Here is a 22,989-nt window from a genome sequence, read left to right on the forward strand (position 1 = left end):
GAAGGTAAATATGCCCGCAGATGCGACAGTTGTTTGTTTTATGCTTCTATCTGCTTCAGGAGCCTTTGACATCAATTATTATTAATATTATTGAATTTCCACGAAAATTTCAGGTTTTCAGGGGTGACTCTAAAGTCACCCATAAGTTTTAGAGGCATGTTTTGCTAGGCGCTTTAGGCCTTAATGGGTTTTAAGAGAGACAGACTCAAACAGTGACAGAAACGGAAATAAAAAAATAAAAAAATTCAGGTTTGTATCATTGAGGGAGGTGGAGTTCCAGCACAAGTGTTACCCAACAGTGTGCATGTGCTGACAGGCGTGACGGCGTGTACATTAGGATTATGTGTTTTGAGCGTCTCAGGTCAAAGGGGGGGGGAGTGGGGGGATCTGGTCTCTCACCTGCTGTGGCGCACTGCTCAGGCCTCCCTGCCTGGAGGTGAGCTCAGCTGGGATTGGTAGACTCCATGCCTCCTCAATAAGAGGGAGCATTTTACTTTTACTCTGTGGGTTACTGAGCTGGGGGTTACACAACTGAGCCTAGGGGAATGGAAAACGACGTGAAAAACAAAAAAACAAAAAAAAGAAAAAAAAAAGAAAAAAAACACAAAAGGCTTTCTTGCTTAAATTAAACTAAAATAAAATATGAACGATGACTCGAAATAATATATATATTACAAAAAGAAAAGAAAAAAAATCAGCAATGGTACAGGCAGGTTACAGCACATGTGAAGCAGAGTCTTGGAGCTGCATGGCCATGTGTGAAAAGTGTTGACCAAATGGGGGAGGTAGCATCTGCATGACACTCAGCAACAATAATCCCAAATATGACCCATTGGGGCATGCCGCCGTTGTGCCGTCTTGATACAAACTCGTGGGATTGTGACTCATGCGCAGGGTAGACATAACACTGCTTTGCAGAAAAGTGAGAGCAAATAAGGAATGGCATGACATGGCGACTCTCAGGACCCCAAATGGCAACATGCCAACTGTTTGCTTCGTCATAAAGAAATTGGCCTTGAAAGTGTGGCTCCCAAAAGTAATGCAGTTGGGACTCATTTGTCTTAACTACATATTACAGTACATGGATTTTCTGTGATTTTTTTTTTCTCCTTATGTTTTTGGCAATGCGTCAGAAATTCTGGGTTCAAGCATTTTTCTGCCTGTGTTACAAATGCGTTTAAATCATTCTGTAAACGAGTCAGCATTATCCGTGTCCAAATCAGCGAATGGCAGTCTTTAGAGCACATGTGGCTACACTGCACTCTCAACATAAATTCCTGCACATCTCGCTCTCCACCCACCTGCAGGCATTTTATTCGGTGGGTCAACATGGTGGCATTGGTGCATGCCTTGCTGCGTGTGGCGTTGATGTAGCACTTGATGGCGTCATGCGGCTGGTTGCACGACTCATACAGTGTGCCCAGGTCCATCCAGGCGGCAGCGTGGCTGTGGTCCAGCTGCACAGCACAAATGTAGGCCTGCAGCGCATCCATGGGCTGGTTCTGCTGCTGATACAGCACCCTGGGGTCAGACACAGGATGGATAAGAGTGTGCGGAGAGGTTCAGAGAGAGGAAGCACTGAATCGATGAAGACTGTAGAGAGGCAGTATTTGAAGAAAGTCATTTAAGTTTTTGTGACTCTGATTGACACCTGATTCATGTAGAAGTAACGTGTTTTACTCTATGTGCCTTGAACGCTATGCCATATTAAAAGAAATACACACCATGATGTTTAAGTTGGCTACCTGGCAAACATGGGCCCAGCACCCAAAGTTGAAGAAAAAGTCTGGTCAGTGACATGCATGTCCTGGCCCCATATTGTCACCCAGCTTGGCAAAACATCACAATAGAATGTAATGAAACCTAACTGTAAGGCATTTTCACATAAACGATCGATAGATCGATAGATAGATGGGGGGCGGTTGGTGATATTTAAAAAAGATCACAACATTGTAAAAAAAAATAAAAATAAAAAAGTGCTCATACTAAAAAAAGCACAATATTGTGCAGCAATGCATATAAACCACCTACAATCTCTAATAACAATATTGAGGCACTTACTTGGTAATGCAAGCACACATTGATCGCTTCAAAAGCAAATTAGGTTCCCCGTCATCTGACAATTAGCATAGATTTTAAACATGGAAGGCCAAAACATCCCTAATGAAAATTAAATTGTACGAATAAAGTAGCCACTAGAGGGTGCTAGAACTGCACAAATGGAAATCAACCTGACTTTTTTTCCACAGATGTGTTCCTTTTAAATATTGTGAACAGGACGAGGACGATATTGTGGCAGTTTTAATATCACGATATTGCCCTTATCGTGACATCCCTAAGAGGAACATGCATAGACTGACAGGTAGTGTTAAAACGATGTGACAATTGACACTCACTGTAACCTCACTGTACACTGTAACAAACAAATGCAATTCAAAGAAACGGCCGTTTACCCTATAGAGCACCAGGTGTCTGCGCTGGCCTCCGATTTATCGATGGATTGCCGATAGGAGATGAAGGCATCCTGGACCTTTCCAATACTAGAGTAGCACCTGCAGGAGACACCGGGTATCAGGGATGTGCAGCTAACCCAGTGCTTCTCAATTATTTTCTGTCATGCCCCCCCTAGGAAGAAGAAGACATCGCGCCCCCCATGTCCCCCCCGCCCCCCATACACTTCGGCATATTTCCTCGTCTTAGCTTTCGGGCGACTTTCGTTTGTCTCTTTATCTCCGTCTCTCTCCGCCTGTCTTCTCATCCTTGTTAGATATTTTTTCATGGTGTCACTTGAGGGTCTGCTACACTTCGTGCTGTGTTCAAAAGCACGCATGCTCAGTGCAAACAAAACCCCTACACCACCGAGTGAATGCTCCCTGCGCACACTCTCCCAATAAGAGCGCCACTGCCCCCTAATGTAGTGGAGGTGCAATTGCACTTTATTCTAAGACAGTAAAAAAAGAAAAGAAAAGAAAAATAAAAAAAGCATGTTCCCCGAGGTCAAACGCGCCCCCCTTGACGAAGCCTTGTGCCTCCCTGGAGGGGCCCGCCCCACTATTTGAGAAGCACTGAGCTAACCAGAGAATTTAGAGAGGGCGGTTTTCCCACTTAAACTTCCGCCACTTGCAAAATGAGCGTACAGCCACCATCTAGCACATGAAATGTTACAACGGCTTTTTTTTTTCCCATTGTGCTCGGTAATATAACAGTTGCGCAACATGCATTTGCTTCTAAATGAGCTCACGACATGAAGCGTAACACAAGGGTGCCCCCTTACCTGCCCAGGAAGTACCATGACTGTCCAGAGTTGGGATCTGCCTCCAAAGACTTCTGCAGACACTGGATGGCATAGCTGTCCCTGCTGGCTTTGTCCCCAAGCTGCTCCACTGTGTGATGCATCCAGCCTAGAATAACAAAAGGGAGTCAGTCACTATATACCTCAGATTGTAATGGTGCACGTTGAGCGACATCTTACCAAGCTGTTGCAGGGTAGTGGCTTTCACCTGTGCAGGAAGATCCTCCGTCTTCAGGAGGCTTTCGTAGGCCTCCTTGGCAGCCCGATATCGCTTCTGGATGGGAGGAGAATTGTAGCGGTCTTGACAAGAAACACTTCCCCATGTTTTCCTAGTCTAGCATGACAAAACCAAAATCATGTTCACCCCTGTAAGCCACTCAAATGCAGCGTCGAGCTGACACTTTCATAGCAGGTGTTTGTTCTGACACATCACAATGTGTATTAGTGACACTTCTCAAGAGCCAGTGAAAGTGACATTACCTCTCCACAGAGAGACACCACCAGCATATAAAAGAGGGGGAAGACAGACTCTCGTTTCCGTGGCAACCCCGTCGATAGGCTCGGAATAATTTCCTATTCCCTCCCTCCTTTGCACCCACTCATGCACCCTAATCCCCCCATTTCATTTGTCAGCACTTAGCACAAAGAAAAGGAAATAAAGGTTTCTCTGATATCACTGTTACCATTAAAGAAAACATTTTCTATCTGGTAAGACTGCATCAAAATTCACAAAATAACTGCCAACAATATACACAATAATTGTGTCCTTTGGCGAGGACAAAAGAGAAAGAAAGAGACTTACCTGAATCTCATATAAATGAGCAATGTGGAACTGAACTGCAAGAGGAAAGAAAATAAAGTTAAGGTTATTCAACACTCAAGAGCATTTCGCTTCCGCCTTGTCATAGCATACTTGGCAAAGTTGTGCTGCAGGATCAATAAATGGAAGCCCAAGGTCAACTGCCCACAATCTAAGTGAGCAGAAGGGTGGCGGCCAACCCGGCAGCACCTTCTTGTGTGCGCAACGCCGCAGTGTCTGATCTAAACTGCCTGAGTGACTCTCAGCAGATAGAGCAAGGGAGAGGAGAGAGAGAGAGAGGAAGAAGGATGGGGGCTGCCCTTGTCGTGCGTGTGCGTGCGTGCGTGCGTGCGTGCGTGCGTGCGTGCGTGCGTGTGCGAGAAGAGGAATGAGATACATACACAAAGTCACACACACAGTAAGAGGCTGGGGAAAAAAATATGTCCAAGGTAGCAGGTAGGGGAGATGAGGACACTTCAGCATGTCTACAAATATTGTAACCAGCCTGAACAGCAGAAACCATCTGCTCCCAGGTCAGAAAACACAATTCTGCGACGTGTGTGGTGCGTGTGTTGGGGCTAGGGCTGGGTGATATGGCTTAAAATTTATATCACGATATTTCAAAGAAATTTGATATTTTTGACGATATTGGTAATAATTACTGAATAATAAATTTGTGATTGACATTTCAGAATAATAGCACTATTATTGCAGCAACAATATTTAAGCCACTTTTTTTTTTTCCAGAATTGAAATGTAAACAAAGTGCAAATATACCAACTGTAATGGAAATAAAAACGGGCCATAGTGTTTACCCTGTGAATTATAACATAACTGCTTAAAGGACATTTACTTAGCAAATACAATGAAAGCTTTCTTCAGAAGTTTAAAAAAAAAAAAAAAACGTCCACTATTTTCTCCTGTGTAGTTGAGCCAACCGGCGGCAACCCTCCTCCAGCGTTATTTTGCCGTGAATGGCTCTGGTTGTTTAATCAAGAGGAGTGAAAAAATGCCGCGTTTCCTTGTAGACATTACTAGCGGGTATGAATAAGACAAATGTGCACTTTTAGGGCGCTGCGCGATAGAAACGTGCACGCCTTCTCGTCGAGAGCATATTAGCTTAGCGGTCGATTAGCATCACAAACTCACGTGAATTAGATGGCGAATTACCGGTCACACTAAAATAAACACCGCGGATTGTTGATCTTGGCCAAACGATACGCGACCGCTTCAGTATTAACCAACCACCGTCTGTTTTTAATAGAGATAATGATAATGAGGGCTGAACTTACTTTCAGCTTTGGACAAAGTGCAGGGATTGGAGTCAATCAAAGCTAGCTGAAAATGCTGCGAAAAAAAACATTGGGACAGAAATGAGGAAAATCGCACTTCAGATGCCTCAACTTGTTCACAGTCACTTTGAAAATTTGGGGGTGGGCCTACCTTTAGGCTTGACTCGTAGTCTGTGTTGACCTTGAACATAAGACCCAGTCGGAGGTGGATCTCCTTGGCTCGGGAGAATCCCGGATCAATGTACAACACTTCCTGGAATGCTTTGATCGCCCTTGGTGAAGGTAAGAAGGGTGGCAAAAGTCAACAAGATGCAGAGAACTTCAACAATAAGAACATGACAGCTAAGGTCAGAGTTTAATCTTCCAAATTTCGGTCACTCGTTATTTTTCACCGAAACGGGTGTCTACAAGTGACGACCTGTTGGACGGTCCTTAAAGGCCCAGTATGCTGGTTTCACTCAGGAAAATGCACTTTTTAAATACAGGATTTAAACAAACAAACAAACAAACAAACTACTTCGCAGTCTACACATCTGGGCTTATGTTAATGTATGGTGGTGATTTTTACCGAAACCCCACTTCCCCAGCCTCTATTTTTCTGTGGAAAGACAGTGTTGACACCCCTCCAGCCAATCGCAGAACAGGAGGGGGGTCGCAAACGGGGCCGGGCGAAATTGCCGGCTGCGTGACGTCACTCCCGCGGCAATTTGAAAGCACGCATGGATTAATATTTTTTTCTCACTCACTCACTCATTCACTCACTCACAGAAGCTTACGTGTGTGAATGAGTGAGTGAAGAAAAAAAAAAATCCATGCGTGCTTTCAAATTGCCGCGGGAGTGACGTCACGCAGCCAACACATTCGCCCGGCCCCGTTTGCGACACGCCACCCCCTGCTCTGCGATTGGCTGGCGGGGTGTAAACACTGTCTTTCCACAGAAACATCCCGCTGTTTACAAAACAAACACAAAATGGCAAAATATAGGCTGGGGTGGTGGGGGTTTCGGAAAAAAAATCACCCCCACACGTGAAGAAAATCACACATCTGTAAATTGAGAAGTAGTTTGTTTGTTTAAATCCTGTATTTAAAAAGTGAATTTTCCTGAATTAAACCGGCAGACTGCGCATTTAAGTTCTGACGGAATGTCAAACTTTGTCAGTCTGTCCTAAATAATGGTGCGAAGTGATGACGTCATAGGTGAAATAAAACAGCGGACGGAGGACTACAGAATGGTTCAGTTAAAAAAATAAAAATAAAAAATGCCAGACTGACAGTGACGAAAGAGGGCACAGAAGAATGGCGGCGCAGTAAAAATATGTAAAATGCCCACCTCTAGTTAGTTCCTGCCTAGATTAATGTGGATCTGTATGAAACATAACATTCAACATTACTCACCACTGAAAGGCGTTGTAGTGGAAGTAGACCATTCCCAGACCATATAGAAAGGCAGCATTCTGTGTGTGATTAGAACACTTACTCAGATGAATAAAACTGAATCTAGTCTATCATCATCATCATCATCATCATAATCATATAGTGTAGTAATCTAACTTTAATCATGGACACCATGTAAGGATTGTTGTCCTGGTTTACCTTCCAGTAGTCTGACTGTAAACTGTAGTACCTCTGGTATGCCGATAATGCTGTAATTGGGAGAAAAAGTGGGAGAGTCACAGTTATCGAGAGGTCATATTACATGCATGATGCAAAGAGCGTGTAGGGAAGCACAGCATAGAAGGCGGATGATTTTAAAAGATCCTATGAAAGGGGAGCCCTCAATGCAGACTCACCTTTTGGGTAATCCTCCAAGAGGAGGTTGAAGTGGCCTAGCTGGCAAAACACCTCAGGCTCTACTTTTCCCTCCGCCTTGAGGATGACTGAATCGTAGCAGCGGACAGCCTGAGGGGAACATATGCACATGTTATCATGCACTTTGCTCGGATGGTATTCATTTAAAAAAAAAAAAAAAGGCTCCAATATTCAAAGAGAAAATGGGGATATATAGGCTGAACCACAGACTGTAATATCATGCTAAACTGATTCTAGACTCTGAATAAGGTGCCATTATTCTTACTTCAGTCAAACACCAGATTAGGGCCCGACCGATACACATTTTTTTTTTAGACCGATGCTGATTAATATGCTGATTATTAAAAAAAAAAAAAAAAAATATATATATATATATATATATATATATATATATATATATATATATATATATATATATATATATATATATATATATATATATGAAATGCATAAAATATAACCCCTTCCCCAATTCTTTTTTCAATGGGTGCCACTTACGCACAAACTTTCGCTGTTAACTCCCAGCCATTTTCATAGAAGCAATCCCGTTCACCTCCGGCTGTTTGACTGAATTTTGACTGATTTTGCAAGGCCCACATAATATTGTGTTCTATTTCTATAAAAACATGGAACCTATCAAAAGAAAGATTAAAGTCTCTTCTTTCATCAGGAAATAAAGTATGTTTCTATATGTTTCCATTTTGCAGCAATTAGCATTAGAAGAGAGCTAAGTTTCAGCAGTTTTCACAAATCTATTTAAAATTCGAAGTAATTTAGCGTTTTTTCTAGATGGCCCTGGTTGATCTCCTTTGCTCTGCTGCCACCTGCTGGCCGTTTGTGTAATAACAACCATTTCTGCAACCGTTCTTTGCAGTTGAGAGGCTGCATCAAAGCCTTCTGTATGCTTTAGCATTAAAAAACAAAAACAAAACAAAAACGCATAAATACGTCTTTGGGACACTTAAAACATTTAAAAAACGTATTTACACGTTATTGGGAGCAAATGAGTTAATCTTTCTTTTGATAGGTTTCATGCTTTTATAGCAATAGAACACAATATTCTGTGGGCCTCGGTCAAAATCCAGTAAAACAGCTGGGGGCGAACGGGATTGCTTCTGTGAAAATGGCTGGGAGTGAATGAGTTAAGATTCTCTGCTTTGCATGACAAATCCATTTCAAAAAATGTCATGAAGTAGACAAGGTTATTGCATAGATTTATGTGTCAATAATACCATTCTTACTTGTTTACAACTGCTGGAGAGCATTATTTTCTTATTTTCAGCTGCCTCTCAATTAGTTGAGAAGAAAAACGCCAAAAGTCATGTAAGGACATACTTTGGATTTGAGGTTGATGAACAGGGATTAATAATCGACCCTCAAATACCTGTATAAAAAAGATGCCGAAACCGATTCCAGACGAAAGGGGGGGGGACACATCCAACTTAGCGAAACATCGACATCCAGACTTCTACAAAAAATTCAAGGCGAGTGCATTTGAATTCCCGTGTTATCATTGTTCCCAATATCAACAACTAATAACATTAATATGAGGACACCACACTAAAATGAGCGGCTGAGATTGAATATAACGAAATCGCTGAAGTAGATTATGACTTTAACGAAACTTGAGTTTCATAGATTTTTATTTTTTTCCGATTCGATTCACTCAATTATTTAACATCAATTCTTCTTATAAAAACTCCACAAACACTAAATGCTGAGTCAGTAATGATTAAATGGTTAAATGATTTCGTTTAATAGTGAAAGTAACCGCTTATAGTCACAGGATGAGTTGAAAATATTTTCATAATTCTAATTCAATAATTGTAGATATAAATTTAAAAGATTCTGAACTGTCTCAAAGTGTAATAATTCAGGTCTTTCATAAATGTAAGAAAGTACCTTTAAATTAAGGTGAACAGTAAATTTCAAGCAAATAAGATAAACAAAATGTGGCCTTTAAAAAATGCTATTGTCTCATGAATTTATAGAAAACGAGATAGTAAAATAATCGATTCAAGCTCGAAAAGGAAAATTGATTCAAGATCAATTATTCAATTTTTTAAACCAAGCCCGAGTATAAAATCAATCGAAATGATGAGTGCAATAAGAAATTTGCAGATGACAGGCAAGAGCTGATAAATCACAATGTATCCTCCAGCATCAAGTATGCACCTGCGGTCCGCGTACTTTTCAGCCATTCGTTTTTCCTTCTGAAGCAAGGATACGAAAAACGGGAAACAAACCGATTTCCGTTTTTTTGTTTTGATGTATATGAACAAATAACGGGAAACGAGTCGTCTCCCGTTTTTGTTGAAATAAAAATGAAAATGAAAAACGGGAAACGAGCCTTATCCGATGTTCTATTATGTGTTTATTTAGCACAAATCGGGAAATGAAATGTGGCCGTAAACCGTTTTTCGCAAGCTGGTTTCTCCTTGACCCGGAAGCCGTTCATCTTTTGCGGCGCGTCACTGCTGCTGCTGCAGTGGAAGCTTGTTGCCCCCTAGTGTCTTTTTCGAGGACTCCGACAGGCAATGATCTGTTTGTTTGTTTATTTCCACAGTGCGTTCAAATACAGTCAATACCTAGTGATAAGCAATCATTACACTGTGAAAAATGGACTCCCTCAGAAGCTCAAACCTTATAAAATGGGGCCCAACAACCCGCCACCAATACAATTTACATTGCAACCCAATTAGGTTGATATCCACATATTTGAGAGCCACCTTCGGACATTTCTCTCCGAAAGTCCTCTTATAGGGCCAAATTGGCTACATAGATGTGCAGCGATTTCACTAGACGTCATGCCGTTATTTTTTCATTTCCACTATCAAGTTGTGATAGCCATCTATAGCCATGTTTGGAAGTCCCGAAGAATAGGCGCCAACAGAGGTCTCGAAATAGACACTCGGGGGCAGCAAGCTGCCACTGCTGCAGCAGCAGAAGATGAACGGCTTCCGGGTCAAGGAGAAACCAGCTTGCGAAAAACGGTTTACGGACACATTTCATTTCCAGATTTGTGCTAAATAAACACATAATAGAACATCCGATAAGGGCTTGTTTCCCGTTTTTCATTTTCATTTTTATTTCAACAAATTATATTGTATATTGTATATTTGTTCATATACATCAAAACAAAAAAACAGAAATAGGTTTGTTTCCCGTTTTTCGTATCCTTGCTTCAGAAGGAGAAACGAATGGCCGAAAAGTACACGGACCACCTGCACCATCACATATAGTGTTGTTCCGATACCGTTTTTTGGCTCCCGATACCGATACCCAGCTTTGCAGTATCGGCCGATACCGATACCATACCGATACTTAAAGTTTTTTTTCCTCAACATGAAAAAGCTCTCCTGCCATTGGTTAAGAGCATTCAAGGGCCAATAGGATATCTTAGATCGGCATGCAGTGAACATGTCATATATCAGTGAATGTTGTGCACGAGCAAGACACAAGATGCTGCATCCAAAATCCTATATTAGCGTTGGAATTAATGGTATCGGCATGTTACTTGTGAGTACTCACCGATACCACTGTTTTTATGCAGTATCGGCCACCTCTGCCGATACCAGTATCGGTATCGGAACAACACTAATCACATATCCTGGGTGCAACTCGGAAGCCACAAAACAACAACAACAACAACAGTGTTTTGCACATAACTAATGCGTTCATCGCCCAGGCTGTTGACTGTATTCTCTGACAAGTCTGACAAGTGATTTGAGTGCTGCTCCAGTGTGCAGCGACTTAAAAGAGTGCTCCTGGTATCCTACACCACCTAGCGCAGGGGTAGGGAACCCTGGTCCTCGAGAGCCACTGTCCTGCCTGTCTTCCATGTTTCCCTCCACCAATACAGCTGATTTGATGAACTGGGTCATTATCAGGCTTCTACAGAGCTTGCTGCTGATAATGATGATAACGAGTCAGCTGTGTTGGGGGGAGACATGGAAAACAGGCAGGACAGAGGCTCTCGAGGACCAGGGTCCCCTACCCCTGACCTAGCGAGAAGATTCGTGGGTAGCTCCTGAAAAGTGAGCATCACACATGTGTGATATATTTGCTCAAAAGTGTGCAATGTAGATTGACTGAATGTTTTTAAAACGAAGCTCTACTGTTGAGAAGAGAACATACTAATAAAAGGGACCCTTTAACTTGAGAAAACACCAAGCATAGCAAATTTGAATACTGTACTGATAAAGCCCAGCAAACACACGCCTTCATCGCACCAAAACAGATGCAAATCGACAGACACGTTAAGATTTCATCACCAATACGCCATGTCCCGCCATCTTGGACAGCCATTATTAAACGTTATGTGAAACGTTTGTAAACGTCGAACCTGACCACAATATGAGTCAAGCCGCGCGTCCGTTAGGGCAATGCGATGAGTTGAGCATTTATACTTCCGCCACAGCGGTCAGCTCAAAGAAACACACACACAAAAAAACGTGCATTTTGTGCACCTCTATCTGAAGACTGCTCGTATTGTTTTCGTGATCCTACATCTATGCAAGCAGATGAGAATCAGCAGCACACAGTGTTGTTTTGCGTTTAGATCCGACACGACACCACCCAAGAAGCACATCCAACTTATTCCACGTAGTAACTGAACAATGATTACAGTCGCGTCTTGGATAAAACCGTGACGATGTTGTGTTGTGGTGGTACGACAATGTCAGTCACAGCAGGTCCACTTTGACACGCTGAGCGCAACGGCCGATATCTGGCTGTGTCCGTAGCTCATAACGCAAACGCGAATAAACAATTTAAGGCCAGCGAGATGTCGTAAGGTACACGTTGGGATAATTATAAACAATACGGTCGGAACTGAAAGGACGCAGGTGCAGGGTCGCTGATCGGATGAGGGGGAGCTAACTCTCAAGCTAGTATGCTAACAGATAGGCTAACTGGCCACGGTCTACCCTGCAAGAGGGCCGCTTGCAAGCAGGTTAGCTTTGGGGGCCGATTCCCTGTTGTGCATTTTACTTGACTGGTCGAGCTGAGGGGAGCCCCCCTCAGATTTGAGTGCACCTTTGGTTGTAAATTGCATCCATTCTCCCATTTGCTACCTTCATCAACAGGGCCTTCGTTCTGGCGCCATCTTCATGAAGCTTCTGAAATCCAAATAGTGAGCTGCAAGCAAAAAGACAACATAGGTGGTTCGGTGTTAGTTGCAGAGCGCCTCGGTTGAAATGTCGACACGCAGTGAAAGAAGCCCGTTAGATTTCACGCTACACGTGAGGATTCGGGTTCACTATCCCCACCTGTCAATCCCGGCCAAAGTGTCCCTCTCCTGTGCTGTCAGTGTCGGAAAGTCCTCCTCTGTTTCACTCGCTTTTCCCGCCGCCATTTTCTTTTCCTCATCACCACCATCAGAAGCTGAGCCGAGACTCCGAGCAGCAGCGCAGGCAGCAACAGCGACAGACACACTGCACGATTGCATGGAAAATCCCAACGCAGGGGCGATCCGCGTACTCCACCGAATCAAACAGAGGGAAGCGAAGAAAATCAAACGATGAAAAACTTTTTTTCCCAGCCTGAAAAGATGCGATTCGATGTAGTAAATCCTTTCCGGGGGACAGCAGCGCTGTGCGAGCTGATGTTCAAGCGTCACATTTTTCTTCCCAAAGAGAGATCATACCGTGGCTCAATTGCGACTACCTCAACATATAATCCAAATGTGTAAGTATTCCTCAATTAAACGCGTTTCGGCCGAGAAGATAAAGTTGTTTTAATTGTGTCACCGAAGCAAACCCACGCGCCGTTGTAGCCACGCCCTCACCTTGTGTTTTAGCCAATCAACATGCGCGCATCCCACCATATGACTTATCTGCCATAGCTTCAAGTCTTAAAAAATACTCCACATATATATCGTCCTTTTTGCAAATTTTGCAAATATGGAATATGATGAACTGAAACCTGACTCGAATTATGCCGATCACATTTCTGTGTTTAAACGTTCAAGCCAGTTTTGCAAAATGAGATGGAATTGTGATAGCTAATTGTAAACACTGATACTCAAATTTAGACTATGTAAGTCATGTTTAAAAAGTTGTTGCCACATGCCCGGAATCCCTCCCAACAAGAAGGAAAGCTCCTGATATTTTAATAATAAAGTTGACGAGCTTACGTGGCACGGCATCATCGCGTGGGCGTGGCTTATTTTGTCAACATCCCGTTAAAATCACCAGCCTCTCCAAAATGGCGACCGTGGACCAGCGGGAAGGTGCGGAATGATTTCCATTTGAATTACCGACGGCTTTTTCTTTAAATAATTTGATACACTGGAAATATATATTCAGTTTCCTTTTATATGACGCGGCCTAAACCTTAATTGTCGTTGAAATTTTTGCGGTAGGCATTTGACGATGACTGGCCAGATACTACCCTCATTATAATGACGTATTTATAACGCTGTTTTGGGGCGCTTTAGAGAAATTCGAAGGTGTCTGTTACGAGCTGAGTCATTCACTGTCATTGACCATTTCTTACAATGCCGTGCTGATAACGAATCCAGGTGAACTTGTATTTGCATTTTTTTTCCCTCTATGAATTTGATCGTTTTTCAACTCTTCTCGACAGGCCAGGAAGAACCAGAGAGTGATGAAGAGGTCTACGAGGTGGTGGATTTGACAGAATATGCTCGGCGGCATCAGTGGTGGAGCAGGGTATTTGGGAACAACTCTGGACCGATAGCTGAGAAGTACTCTGTGGCAACCCAGCTCATGATGGGAGGCCTCACTGGCTGGTAGTAGGCTATATTTGATATAGTGGAGCTCCATAGTGTGTATAATATTGCTATTAATCATTTTTCTGTCCCCCCCACTCTATGCATGCAGGTGTGCAGGTTATGTCTTCCAGAGAGCGGGGAAAGTGGCAGCCACTGCTGTCGGAGGAGGATTCCTCCTTTTACAGGCAAGATATGCATGTTTTTGTGCCTTCTTGTGGGCAGCCTAACAAATATTTCTACAGGCATCAAATGCAGTGGTACCTCTATTTATAAAATTAATTGGTTCTGGAAGAAAGTTCTTAAGTAGAAAATTTTGTAAGTAGAGACGCATTTTCCATGTAAATGCCCTAATCTGGTCCAAGCCTCCCAAAATTCAGACCTAAATGTTTTATAAAAGATAAAAATGGATCAAAACATGTAACAAATACATGTTCCAGTTAGATTATTGCACAATAAATGAGAGTTGTGCGTAATGTAAAAAATAAAGAATAGAGTAAAGAATAAAAATGATGGTCATTTACCTTTTTAACTGCTGTCCTCATCGTTTTTTGCCCTCTTTGGTTGATTGTTTTTGTTGATTGTTTTTGTTGTTTGTTTTTGTTGGTGTTTTTTAAAGAACTGATCCAAGGATGTTTGCTTTTTTTTTTTTTTTTTTAAACAATCCTTCGAAAATGTCCAAGGCAAACATCATCTTAGTGAGCGATCGCCCGATTGGTGAACACTTTCTAGGTGATTCTTTTCAACAAATTCCGAAACTTCAGGTATGGCAAGGCATCTTTTTCCAAAAAAGGCCCGTCTCGTCGCAATTAAAAACGTACTGTGCCTTCATCAATCACCAGATGTTTGAATTTTTGCACAATTTCGTCGGCCGCTGGTTAATACATTTACGAAAAACTATCGGAGCACCTCATGGCCCGAGGGATGATTGACGAGGACGCTGCCGTCAATGCAACTTCAATACTGGAGATTAGATTTATATGTTTCATAACGTTGCCATCTCTGTCTAAGGTTTTATGTTCCATCTCCAATAGGGATGTAACGATAAGGGAAATATCGTGATATTGTGATATTAAAACTGCCACAATATCGTTGTCGTCATGTTCACAATATTTAAAAGGAACACATCTGTTAAACAAGTCTGGTTTCCATTTGTGCAGTTCTAGCACCCTCTAGTCGCTAGTTTATTAGTGCAATTTAATTTTCATTAGGGATGTTTTGGCCTATGTTTAAAATCTATGCTAATTGTCAGATAAAGGGGAACCTAATTTGCTTGTGAAGCGATCAATGTGTGCATGCATTAGCAAGTAAGTGCCTCAATATTGTTATTAGCAATTGTAGGTGGTTTATATGTATGTTATGTTTGTTTTTTGTTTTTTCAGTATGAGCTCTCTTTTTTTCTTTTTCTTTTTTTACAATATTGTGATCTTTTTTTAAATATCGCCAAGGCCCCCACAATATTGTGATAATTATCATATCGTGACAATATCGTATTGTGATGTTTGGATATCGTTACATCCCTAATCTACAAGGACCCCCACACTTTTTATCATCTCTTGTTTGTAGGTATGTCTTTTTATGGTATGTTGCTGCAAGAAGTTTCACTGTGTACATTGTGACAAAGTTCTATTCTGTTCTATTCAATATGCAGCTCGAAAAGGTGGAATGATGTCTTTCTCTACTGACAAATCTTAAATTTCTGTACTGTATTTACACAGATAGCCAATCACAGTGGCTACGTGCAGGTGGACTGGAAGAAAGTGGAGAAGGATGTAAACAAAGCAAAGAAACATCTGAAGCAGAAAGCTAACAAAGGAGCCCCGGAACTAAACACATTCATTGAGGAGGTAAAGGTATCGAACAAAAAAAAAAAAAAGCTTCCTTTCATACTTGTTCCTCTTATAGAATGTTTTGTATTTTTTTCCGTGAAAATAGTTTAGTACCACTTGAAAGTACCATAGTTTCTTTTGTCAAAATGTTTTTGTGATGGGGAAATGAGACCAAGAGAGTTTCAGATGTTTTATTGTGAACTGTAATGCGAACAACTGAAAAGCAAACTGTTTAAAAAAAAAAACAAAAAACAAAAAAACATTGCCAATAAACTAATCCCATGATGCAACTTTTAAAGGTAGAATCTTGACTAAACATAACGAATGAATAACAAAAATAGCTGTGAAGATTTGGTGCAACGACACATACTCAATTGTACTGCTCATACCATGACGAAACACATGTTCCTTACAAATGATGCTATCACCTTATGGGGGAGTTTGCAGTTTAAAAAAACCCACTTACGGCATACCTTAATTAACCTGACTATAATGCACTATATGGTTTTATTTGGTAGTTACTAACATAGCTATGATACTTTTTTTTTTTTTTTTTTTTTAATATATGACACCATTGTTGTTTGTGTTGCGATGCATTCTGGGTAGTGAAGTAGAATGGTTGCTACTCTTTGCCGAGCAAAACGAAACAGATTTTTTTTTTTTATTAATTAAAGAAGCGAATATTAATGCATTTTAGACGGAAAACAGCCAAGAAACGCTACGGTTTATTAAGAATTACAAAAGCAAACTCATACGACGTCATCGCAAGGCGCAGTCGCTTCCTGTTCTTCTTTTAAATTACTGGTGGGGATCATATCTCTATGGTGTATACTAGGGGTGTGCCAAAAAAATCGATTCATAAAAGAATCGAGATTGTCATTTTTTAATCGAATCAATATTAATATCCAAAAATCGATTTTATTTAAATTAGAAATGAAGAAGAAGGGGAAAAGGCAGTAGTAGCCCATATGCTGTTTTTGTGGGAAAAGGCACTTACAATACAAAATTAATAAATGTTGAACAAAAAAATGACACTTTAATGTCTCTATTTGTCATTTTGTCTTGCAAAGCAGACTGGAGTAGATTATGACAATGTTGTGCATATCTGTAAATTGAAGCAGAAATCATTTGTCAATCAAATACGGGCAAGTGACTGACATGTCGATCGACCAATATGCATGCAAATATTCAACCCAAGACACACATAGGCCCTCCCCCTCATTTAAATAACATTTCATAATGCATTTCATGCTGACATTGTCTGCAGCCAGAAATATGAGAGCAGAGCATTTTTATGTATTGATTAATATTAATATTTAATTATATTTCTATATTTATGTCCAGGTTATAAATCATTGAAATGGGGCTGCACACAAATCATACCAGCACTTTGAAAATAAAAAAAAATAAAAAAATCTAACAAACTCCAATTTTATTTAACATTCAGCATTACGTCAATTGTTTCATTTTCTATTCACGTCTTTATCCACTTAGCTTATTTGTCCTTATTTCCTTCCCTATCATACAGGCCACAGATTTTATAAAGAGAAACATCGTTTTATCCAGTGGCTTTGTCGGAGGATTTTTCCTGGGTTTGGCCTCTTAAAAGACTGCCTGCACTATATTTCTGTCACCAAGTACATTTGTTGTCTCCATTATTTACATCTCCGGCCCCCTTGTGAATTGATGATGGGCATTATTTTAATCATTGGATCGTGATATGCGATGTGATTTGTGTATTTATGTTTTATGTATTTATGTTCTGGACTGAACAATAATCCTTAGCTGTGTGTGGCTGAGATGCTGTATTATACTTCTCACGTTAGGTTTACACTGTATTTCCTTTTTTTATTTTTTTTTGAGAGCTCAGTATTATTCATTCGGCAGCCTGCCCGAATCAATGTAATCGTTTTTTGTTTTGTTTTTTTACACTGTATTTCCAAATATTTTAGACTTCTGTTTATGTTCAGATGTGTTTCTATCTAGTCTTATGCAGGAATACACTGACTCCTAGATTGCCAAATGTTAGTATGGATTGTTTTATGCACACTTGTATGCAGGGCTGGACTGGGACAAAAAAATCTTTTAATCTCAATTGAAATGCAGCTTAATGGGGGATGAGCATCTCTTGTGGTCAACGAGAGTAAGACAGCATAGTAACTGTCATGCATTTACTGTAAGAAATTTACACTTGCCATTGACATATACACTGAAATCAGACATACGTGTTTTGTTTTTTTGCCTTATTCTACTGTATTCTAGTGGTACATGCTTCATGTTTTTGTACAGTATGCACGAGGCCCTAGGGTCTAGTTTCTGGGTCTCTGTGAATTTGTGAACTGCCTCAATGTTTTTAATTCACAGCTTAACAGTAACATTTTGTTGGATTCCTTATGTTTAAGTTTTTTTTTTAAGTAAATATATGATGGATGTTGAGATGTCAATTAAAACATGTTAAATGCTGTGTACTTGTGTGCAAGGTAGTTTTTTTTTTTACTGTACTGTACATTTCATGCACAAGGCAACTCAATGTGCTTTATTTACACAGGCAAAAGCATAATGCCTGCAAGCAACAGTTGACATTCAGAAGCAAAGCAGAGAAAACCGAAGTCGACTCCAAAAAAAATTTGATGAACATACTGTACAACATTACAGCACATTAACAGAAGACATTAGTAGTTTTTGACGGAAAGAAAATGATTTACAGTGTCCTGTAAAAGTAGCTTTTGGACTTTATCATATTTCTACATAAAACCAGGTGTGATCTGAACTTTTTCAAAATTACATAGATGAAAAATAAAAAAATATGAGGGAACTAAAACCACCCAAATATTTACAAGTTGTCAGGGTGGTGGAGTGATACCATCACCTGCCTTTGGTGTACACGGCGTGGGTTTGCTTCCCCACCTGGGAGACCATGTTTGAGTGGGGGAAAAAAAAAAAAAAAGTTGTCATATTTTTTAATGATTGCACATAAATAATGACAGTGAAGCTTCTGCCTAAGGCGACTTGGAAAACAATGGCATTTGTTCTTTCAAAAAAATGTTAAGTCAGGTGTGTGTCCAATCACTGAGGAACAAAGCTGCCGTGTCACTATAAAACACACCTGATGAGAATTGTGTCTTGATGAGAAGCATTGTCTGCTGTGCAGCATACCTCGTTCAAAAGAGCTCCCTGAACACCTCCAATCAAGAAATGTTGATCTGCATAAAGCTTGCAAGGGTTACAGAACCATCTCCCAAAGTCGCGGCTTCAAAAGATCAGTATTCAGATCAGTGGTTCGTCTTATTTGCCGATTCTTCTTCTACGCTTTCTGTTAACTCCCTGTGGCAGCCCGACAGCGCCACTCCAGACTTGGCATATATTTGGACACACGGATGTCTTGAGACAGTTTTGTCTGTACAAGATTTGTTTGAGGAACGAATCCGGCTTTGCTTATGTGTAAACAGAGCCCAAGAGTTTACACAAGTGTCAGCCACGGAACCTTTCTGGGAATTTAAGACGGCCAATTGTCCTTGCACTTTAGCATTGCAATTGTGAAGGATAATTGTTTTGAATTCATTTGGACAGAATATTTACAGATAAAGGCTACTTTTGTCACTATCCCATGGAGGTCTCAGAGAAAGTGGGTCTGCGTTTAGTCCACAGAGGCGGTGCAGGGTTTGGTCCGCACCTTGTGATGACAAAGTGAGCACTCACTCATTTTCTCAGGTTGGGAGGGGCTCATGCTTGTAGACCAGAATTACCTTGAATTTCCCACAGAGAGGGGAATGAAGGGAAACGCCACTTCGGTCATGTGTTTGGTGAGGAATTAGCATTTCAACATGGCTAAAAGTGCCAAAAAAAAAGAAGATTATTTTTCATGTTGCTGTCCCTTACCAATACCTTCCCTGCATCAGTGTTGAATATCATATCATTTAGTACTTAAATAAGAGCTGTTTGTTTCTGAACAGTGATGAGGTCGGAAACCTGACTGGAATTTATCACAAAATCCATTTGAGTTCGATGATTTGCTGAATTGATTTAAAAGCCACTTTTTTTTGACAATCTTTTCTTTTTTTTTTCTTTTTTTTTTAAAAAGGAAAGACAACATTTAGCTTTAATTGCAACTATACGAGCCATAAAAATAACATGTACAAATGAATATACAACTATACAGGATTGTGCAAAATGCCAAAAACAAGCGAGCTCATTGAATGTGCTCATTGAACTTTTAAGAGGGCGCACTCCGTCAGCAGAGTCAGTGTGGTGGTCAGGCATTTGCTGTTGGAAATCTGAAACAAAAGCACAGAAATAACTGTTTGCTTTAGTTTTTGTCAGACACACTTGAATGAAAATCCTGTTTGAGATGAAGGTACCTTGATCCTGCCGCTACATTTGGCTGTGCCCATCGCTGTGGACACAAGGTTCAGGCTCCCAGCTGATAAATCCACCCTGAAGTGCCGGTTAAAGTGGCACAGGAGCCCCTTCATGAACCTCGTCAGATCTTCTTTATCAATAACATTGTCTTCTTTCTCCTCTTCTGCGCGATCCCTTTTCACACTGCACCACAGCGCCCAAGCATCAGCAGGATTTACAGCATAGGTGACGTGAAGCAGTGGCTCAACTGGAAGAGTCCAAATCATTTTGAGCTGCTTGCTATCGGACTCCATGTGGCAGTTGGTCCATAACGCCACCAACCACTCCAAGCTGGTGTGGTCGAGCTCCAAGGGGCCAAAGCAGCAGTCAAAGTTCTCCTGGAACCATGATTTGATCAAAGCACTGAGCGCCTCCGGCCCACTGCTGCCAAATAATGGTAGCGAAATGAACTCTTTTGGAAAGGAGTTAATGTATTCAGGGTTGCTGTTAACGCACGAAAGCCAGCCTCTCCAGACTGCCTTCTGATGCTCATCCTGCCCGCCAAACAAGGGCTTCGAGTAGATCTGTAGTAGCAGACAAGGGAAGGGTAACCAAAAGGATAGACTGACATCTGTCTGAGCATCATCGCTACAATCCTGAACTCACATGTATCAAAATGCTCTCAGCATCAGAATCCGTTTGAACCAGGCCATGAACCACAGAGAAGGAGACCCTGAAGCCTAGTGTAGCTCCCTCCTCCCCTGCTAGACCTTGTTGCTTCTCGGCAGCCATAAATGCAGACAGTTGCCTGGCGTAGCTCTTCAGTTGGGTATAGTGGAATCGGTGGAGGGGTGTGACATAGGACAGCTGCCATTCTGTTTTCAGCAGTGAGGCCAACTGTCTGGGGTCCACATTCTCCTGTTAAAAGTGTACCGGTTAATAATCATTAAAACTCATTCACTCCCAGCCATTTTCACAGAAGCAATCCTGCTTTACTGAATTTTGACTGATTTTGCAAGGCCCACGGAATATTGTGTTCAATTTCTATAAAAGCATGGAACCTACCAAAAGAAAGATTAATGTCTCTTCTCTCATCAGGGAAAAAAACTATATTTCTATAGGTTTCCATTTTGCAGCAATTAGCATTAGAAGAGAGCTAAGTTTCATCAGTTTTCACAAATCTATTTAAAATTGTAAGTAATTTAGCTTTTTTTCTACATAGCCCTGGTTGATCTCCTTTGCTCTGCTGCCACCTGCTGGCCGTTTGTGTAATAACTACCATTTCTGCAACCGTTCTTTGCAGTTGAGAGGCTGCATCAAAGCCTTCTGTATGCTCTAGCATAAAAACAAACAAACAAAAAACAAACAAACATAAGCACGTCTTTGGGACACTTAAAACATATTTTTTAAAAAAAACGTATTTACACGTTATTGGGAGCAAATGAGTTAATAATGACAACATGTATATCTCAGCAGACAAGAAGCAATTTGGGATGACTCACAAGGATATTGTCGGACTTTGGTACTCTTCTGGTGGTGTGCAGCAGAGACGTCAGTGCCCTCGTCAAGCACAGACGTGAAGGTGTCGTCAAGCTCTGGTAGGACTGTCTGCAGCTCCTACTGTTTTAACATTGAATTTTGATAAGTTAGAGCAGTGGTTCTTAACCGCGGTCCTCGAGTACCCCTACCCAGCCTGTTTCCCATGTTTCTCTCAACCAACACGGGTGTTTCAAACAATCAGCTAATCAGCAAGCTCTGCATGAAGCTTACACACTTTTGTTTTTTCTCCCATTTTTCTTGAGCTGGACTCAATCAAAAATCTAAACTTGTACATTCACACAAGGTAATTTCCCTCAAATATTGTTCACAAATCTGTAGTGAGCATTTCTCCTTTGTTGAGATAATCCATCCCACCTCAGTTGTGGCACACCAAGATGCTGATAGCATGATTATGGCACCGCTGTGCCTGAAGACCACTCTGAAATATGCAGTTGTAATGGTACATAGTTGTCGAGCAATTCATGGCAAAAAAAAAAGGCAAACTATCCACTATGAAATGAAAACTTAATTAAAAGAGACATAAGGTGAAGCGAGGCGGGAGCCACCCACAGTTCATGGCTCACGGCAAAATAATTCCCAACATCTTACACATCACACTAAAATAATAAATAAATACATAATAAGCCTATTCACGGCCAACCTAATATTACTCAATCACGATAAAACCTCAGTTCACGTCTGGCAAAGAATATATAACTCTGGCAATGGACCAACTAGCCGTTCACGGCAAAATAACGCAGGCAGGAGAGTTGCCGGTCACAACAAAAGTAATAAATAAATATTTATGTCGCACGTCTCACAAAATGGACTCACCGAGTACTTCATCGTGGTTGTCACTTGTTAACCCGCAATATCACAAATATCACATTTAGTAAGGGAGGAGCGGAACAAATATAAAAGTTATACTGTATATTTTCTTACAGGAATAGCACCGTCGTTGACAAGCAAGGACCTCATAACCCAGATTTCCCTATGATTTGTACACACGGGAAATGGCGCTAAATATATTTTCAGACGAAGGCATTTCTCAAAGTTTGCAAATAAGGGTTTACCTTTTTCGAGATACGGGCACCATCTTTGCCACTCCGATCCAAACAGAAGCACCGGGAAAATGTTTGAATCCGCGGCCGCTTCTTCATATGTTATACTGGCACTTAACAATATTTAGTGCGCATCACTGCCACCTGTTGACATGGAGTGTGCAGTAATGCAGCCACCCAGACTAGCCGTTGCGCAGATTACAAAGTGCGCACGTAACTAATGTTTCGACCGTCTTTGTTGTTCCGTGTCTCTTTTGGTTATAATGTTTCGACCGTCTTTGTTGTTCCGTGTCTCTT

The 22,989-nt window shown here is 41.1% G+C and overlaps 3 protein-coding genes across 7 annotated transcripts in view; 1 reads left to right on the forward strand and 2 right to left on the reverse strand.

Annotated features, from left to right (window-relative positions):
* LOC144013464 (lysine-specific demethylase 6A-like) overlaps positions 1–12,995 on the reverse strand; it is a 34,022-nt gene extending 21,027 nt beyond the window's left edge. Inside the window, exons 1-13 of one of the 2 annotated variants that reach the window (XM_077512382.1) lie at positions 12,463–12,995; positions 12,268–12,331; positions 7,174–7,282; positions 6,977–7,026; positions 6,779–6,837; positions 5,535–5,655; positions 5,384–5,438; positions 4,095–4,129; positions 3,473–3,566; positions 3,275–3,401; positions 2,454–2,552; positions 1,302–1,521; positions 400–537 (exon numbers count right to left, since the gene is read on the reverse strand). In XM_077512382.1, coding sequence (XP_077368508.1) covers positions 400–537; positions 1,302–1,521; positions 2,454–2,552; positions 3,275–3,401; positions 3,473–3,566; positions 4,095–4,129; positions 5,384–5,438; positions 5,535–5,655; positions 6,779–6,837; positions 6,977–7,026; positions 7,174–7,282; positions 12,268–12,331; positions 12,463–12,641 — 1,350 coding nt within the window. In that variant the 5' untranslated portion in view covers positions 12,642–12,995. The remainder of the gene's footprint in view (positions 1–399; positions 538–1,301; positions 1,522–2,453; positions 2,553–3,274; positions 3,402–3,472; positions 3,567–4,094; positions 4,130–5,383; positions 5,439–5,534; positions 5,656–6,778; positions 6,838–6,976; positions 7,027–7,173; positions 7,283–12,267; positions 12,332–12,462) is intronic. The other variant, XM_077512383.1, reaches the window with a different exon arrangement.
* LOC144013466 (FUN14 domain-containing protein 1) lies at positions 11,878–18,222 on the forward strand. Of its 4 annotated transcripts, XM_077512388.1 has the most exons (6): positions 11,878–12,146; positions 12,280–12,880; positions 13,781–13,946; positions 14,038–14,113; positions 15,644–15,778; positions 17,283–18,222. In XM_077512388.1, the coding sequence occupies exons 2-6, from the start codon at positions 12,877–12,879 to the stop codon at positions 17,358–17,360; spliced, it is 459 nt and encodes a 152-aa protein (XP_077368514.1). In that variant the 5' UTR covers positions 11,878–12,146; positions 12,280–12,876; the 3' UTR covers positions 17,361–18,222. The 4 variants fall into 4 exon arrangements, with proteins under 4 accessions (XP_077368514.1, XP_077368513.1, XP_077368511.1 ...); XM_077512387.1 differs by lacking the exon at positions 11,878–12,146 and having other exon boundaries at positions 12,176–12,880; XM_077512385.1 differs by lacking the exons at positions 11,878–12,146; positions 12,280–12,880 and adding an exon at positions 13,340–13,424.
* Positions 18,223–18,364: 142 nt separating this feature from the next.
* On the reverse strand, positions 18,365–22,989 carry cenpl (centromere protein L). Its single transcript, XM_077512384.1, has 5 exons — positions 22,705–22,989; positions 21,595–21,712; positions 20,759–21,010; positions 20,113–20,676; positions 18,365–20,028 (listed from the first exon to the last, which is right to left on the reverse strand). Exons 1-5 carry the CDS (start codon positions 22,725–22,727, stop codon positions 19,957–19,959), a joined length of 1,029 nt encoding a protein of 342 aa, XP_077368510.1. The 5' UTR covers positions 22,728–22,989; the 3' UTR covers positions 18,365–19,956.

This window comes from Festucalex cinctus, chromosome 2 (genome assembly GCF_051991245.1).
Source record: "Festucalex cinctus isolate MCC-2025b chromosome 2, RoL_Fcin_1.0, whole genome shotgun sequence".
In the NCBI taxonomy this organism is placed as follows: domain Eukaryota; kingdom Metazoa; phylum Chordata; class Actinopteri; order Syngnathiformes; family Syngnathidae; genus Festucalex; species Festucalex cinctus.

Bases quoted from the DNA above. Each gene is read 5' to 3' on its own strand.
- LOC144013466 (XM_077512385.1), top strand. From the start codon at position 13,400: ATGGCGACCGTGGACCAGCGGGAAG. The intron at 13,425-13,780 runs GTGCGGAATGAT...TCTTCTCGACAG, and splicing joins GACCGTGGACCAGCGGGAAG to GCCAGGAAGAACCAGAGAGT. The intron at 14,114-15,643 runs GCAAGATATGCA...GTATTTACACAG, and splicing joins GAGGATTCCTCCTTTTACAG to ATAGCCAATCACAGTGGCTA.
- cenpl (XM_077512384.1), bottom strand. From the start codon at position 22,727: ATGGTGCCCGTATCTCGAAAAAG. The intron at 21,713-22,704 runs GTAAACCCTTAT...ATGTTAAAACAG, and splicing joins GTGCCCGTATCTCGAAAAAG to TAGGAGCTGCAGACAGTCCT. The intron at 20,029-20,112 runs GTACCTTCATCT...CTTTTGTTTCAG, and splicing joins AATGTAGCGGCAGGATCAAG to ATTTCCAACAGCAAATGCCT.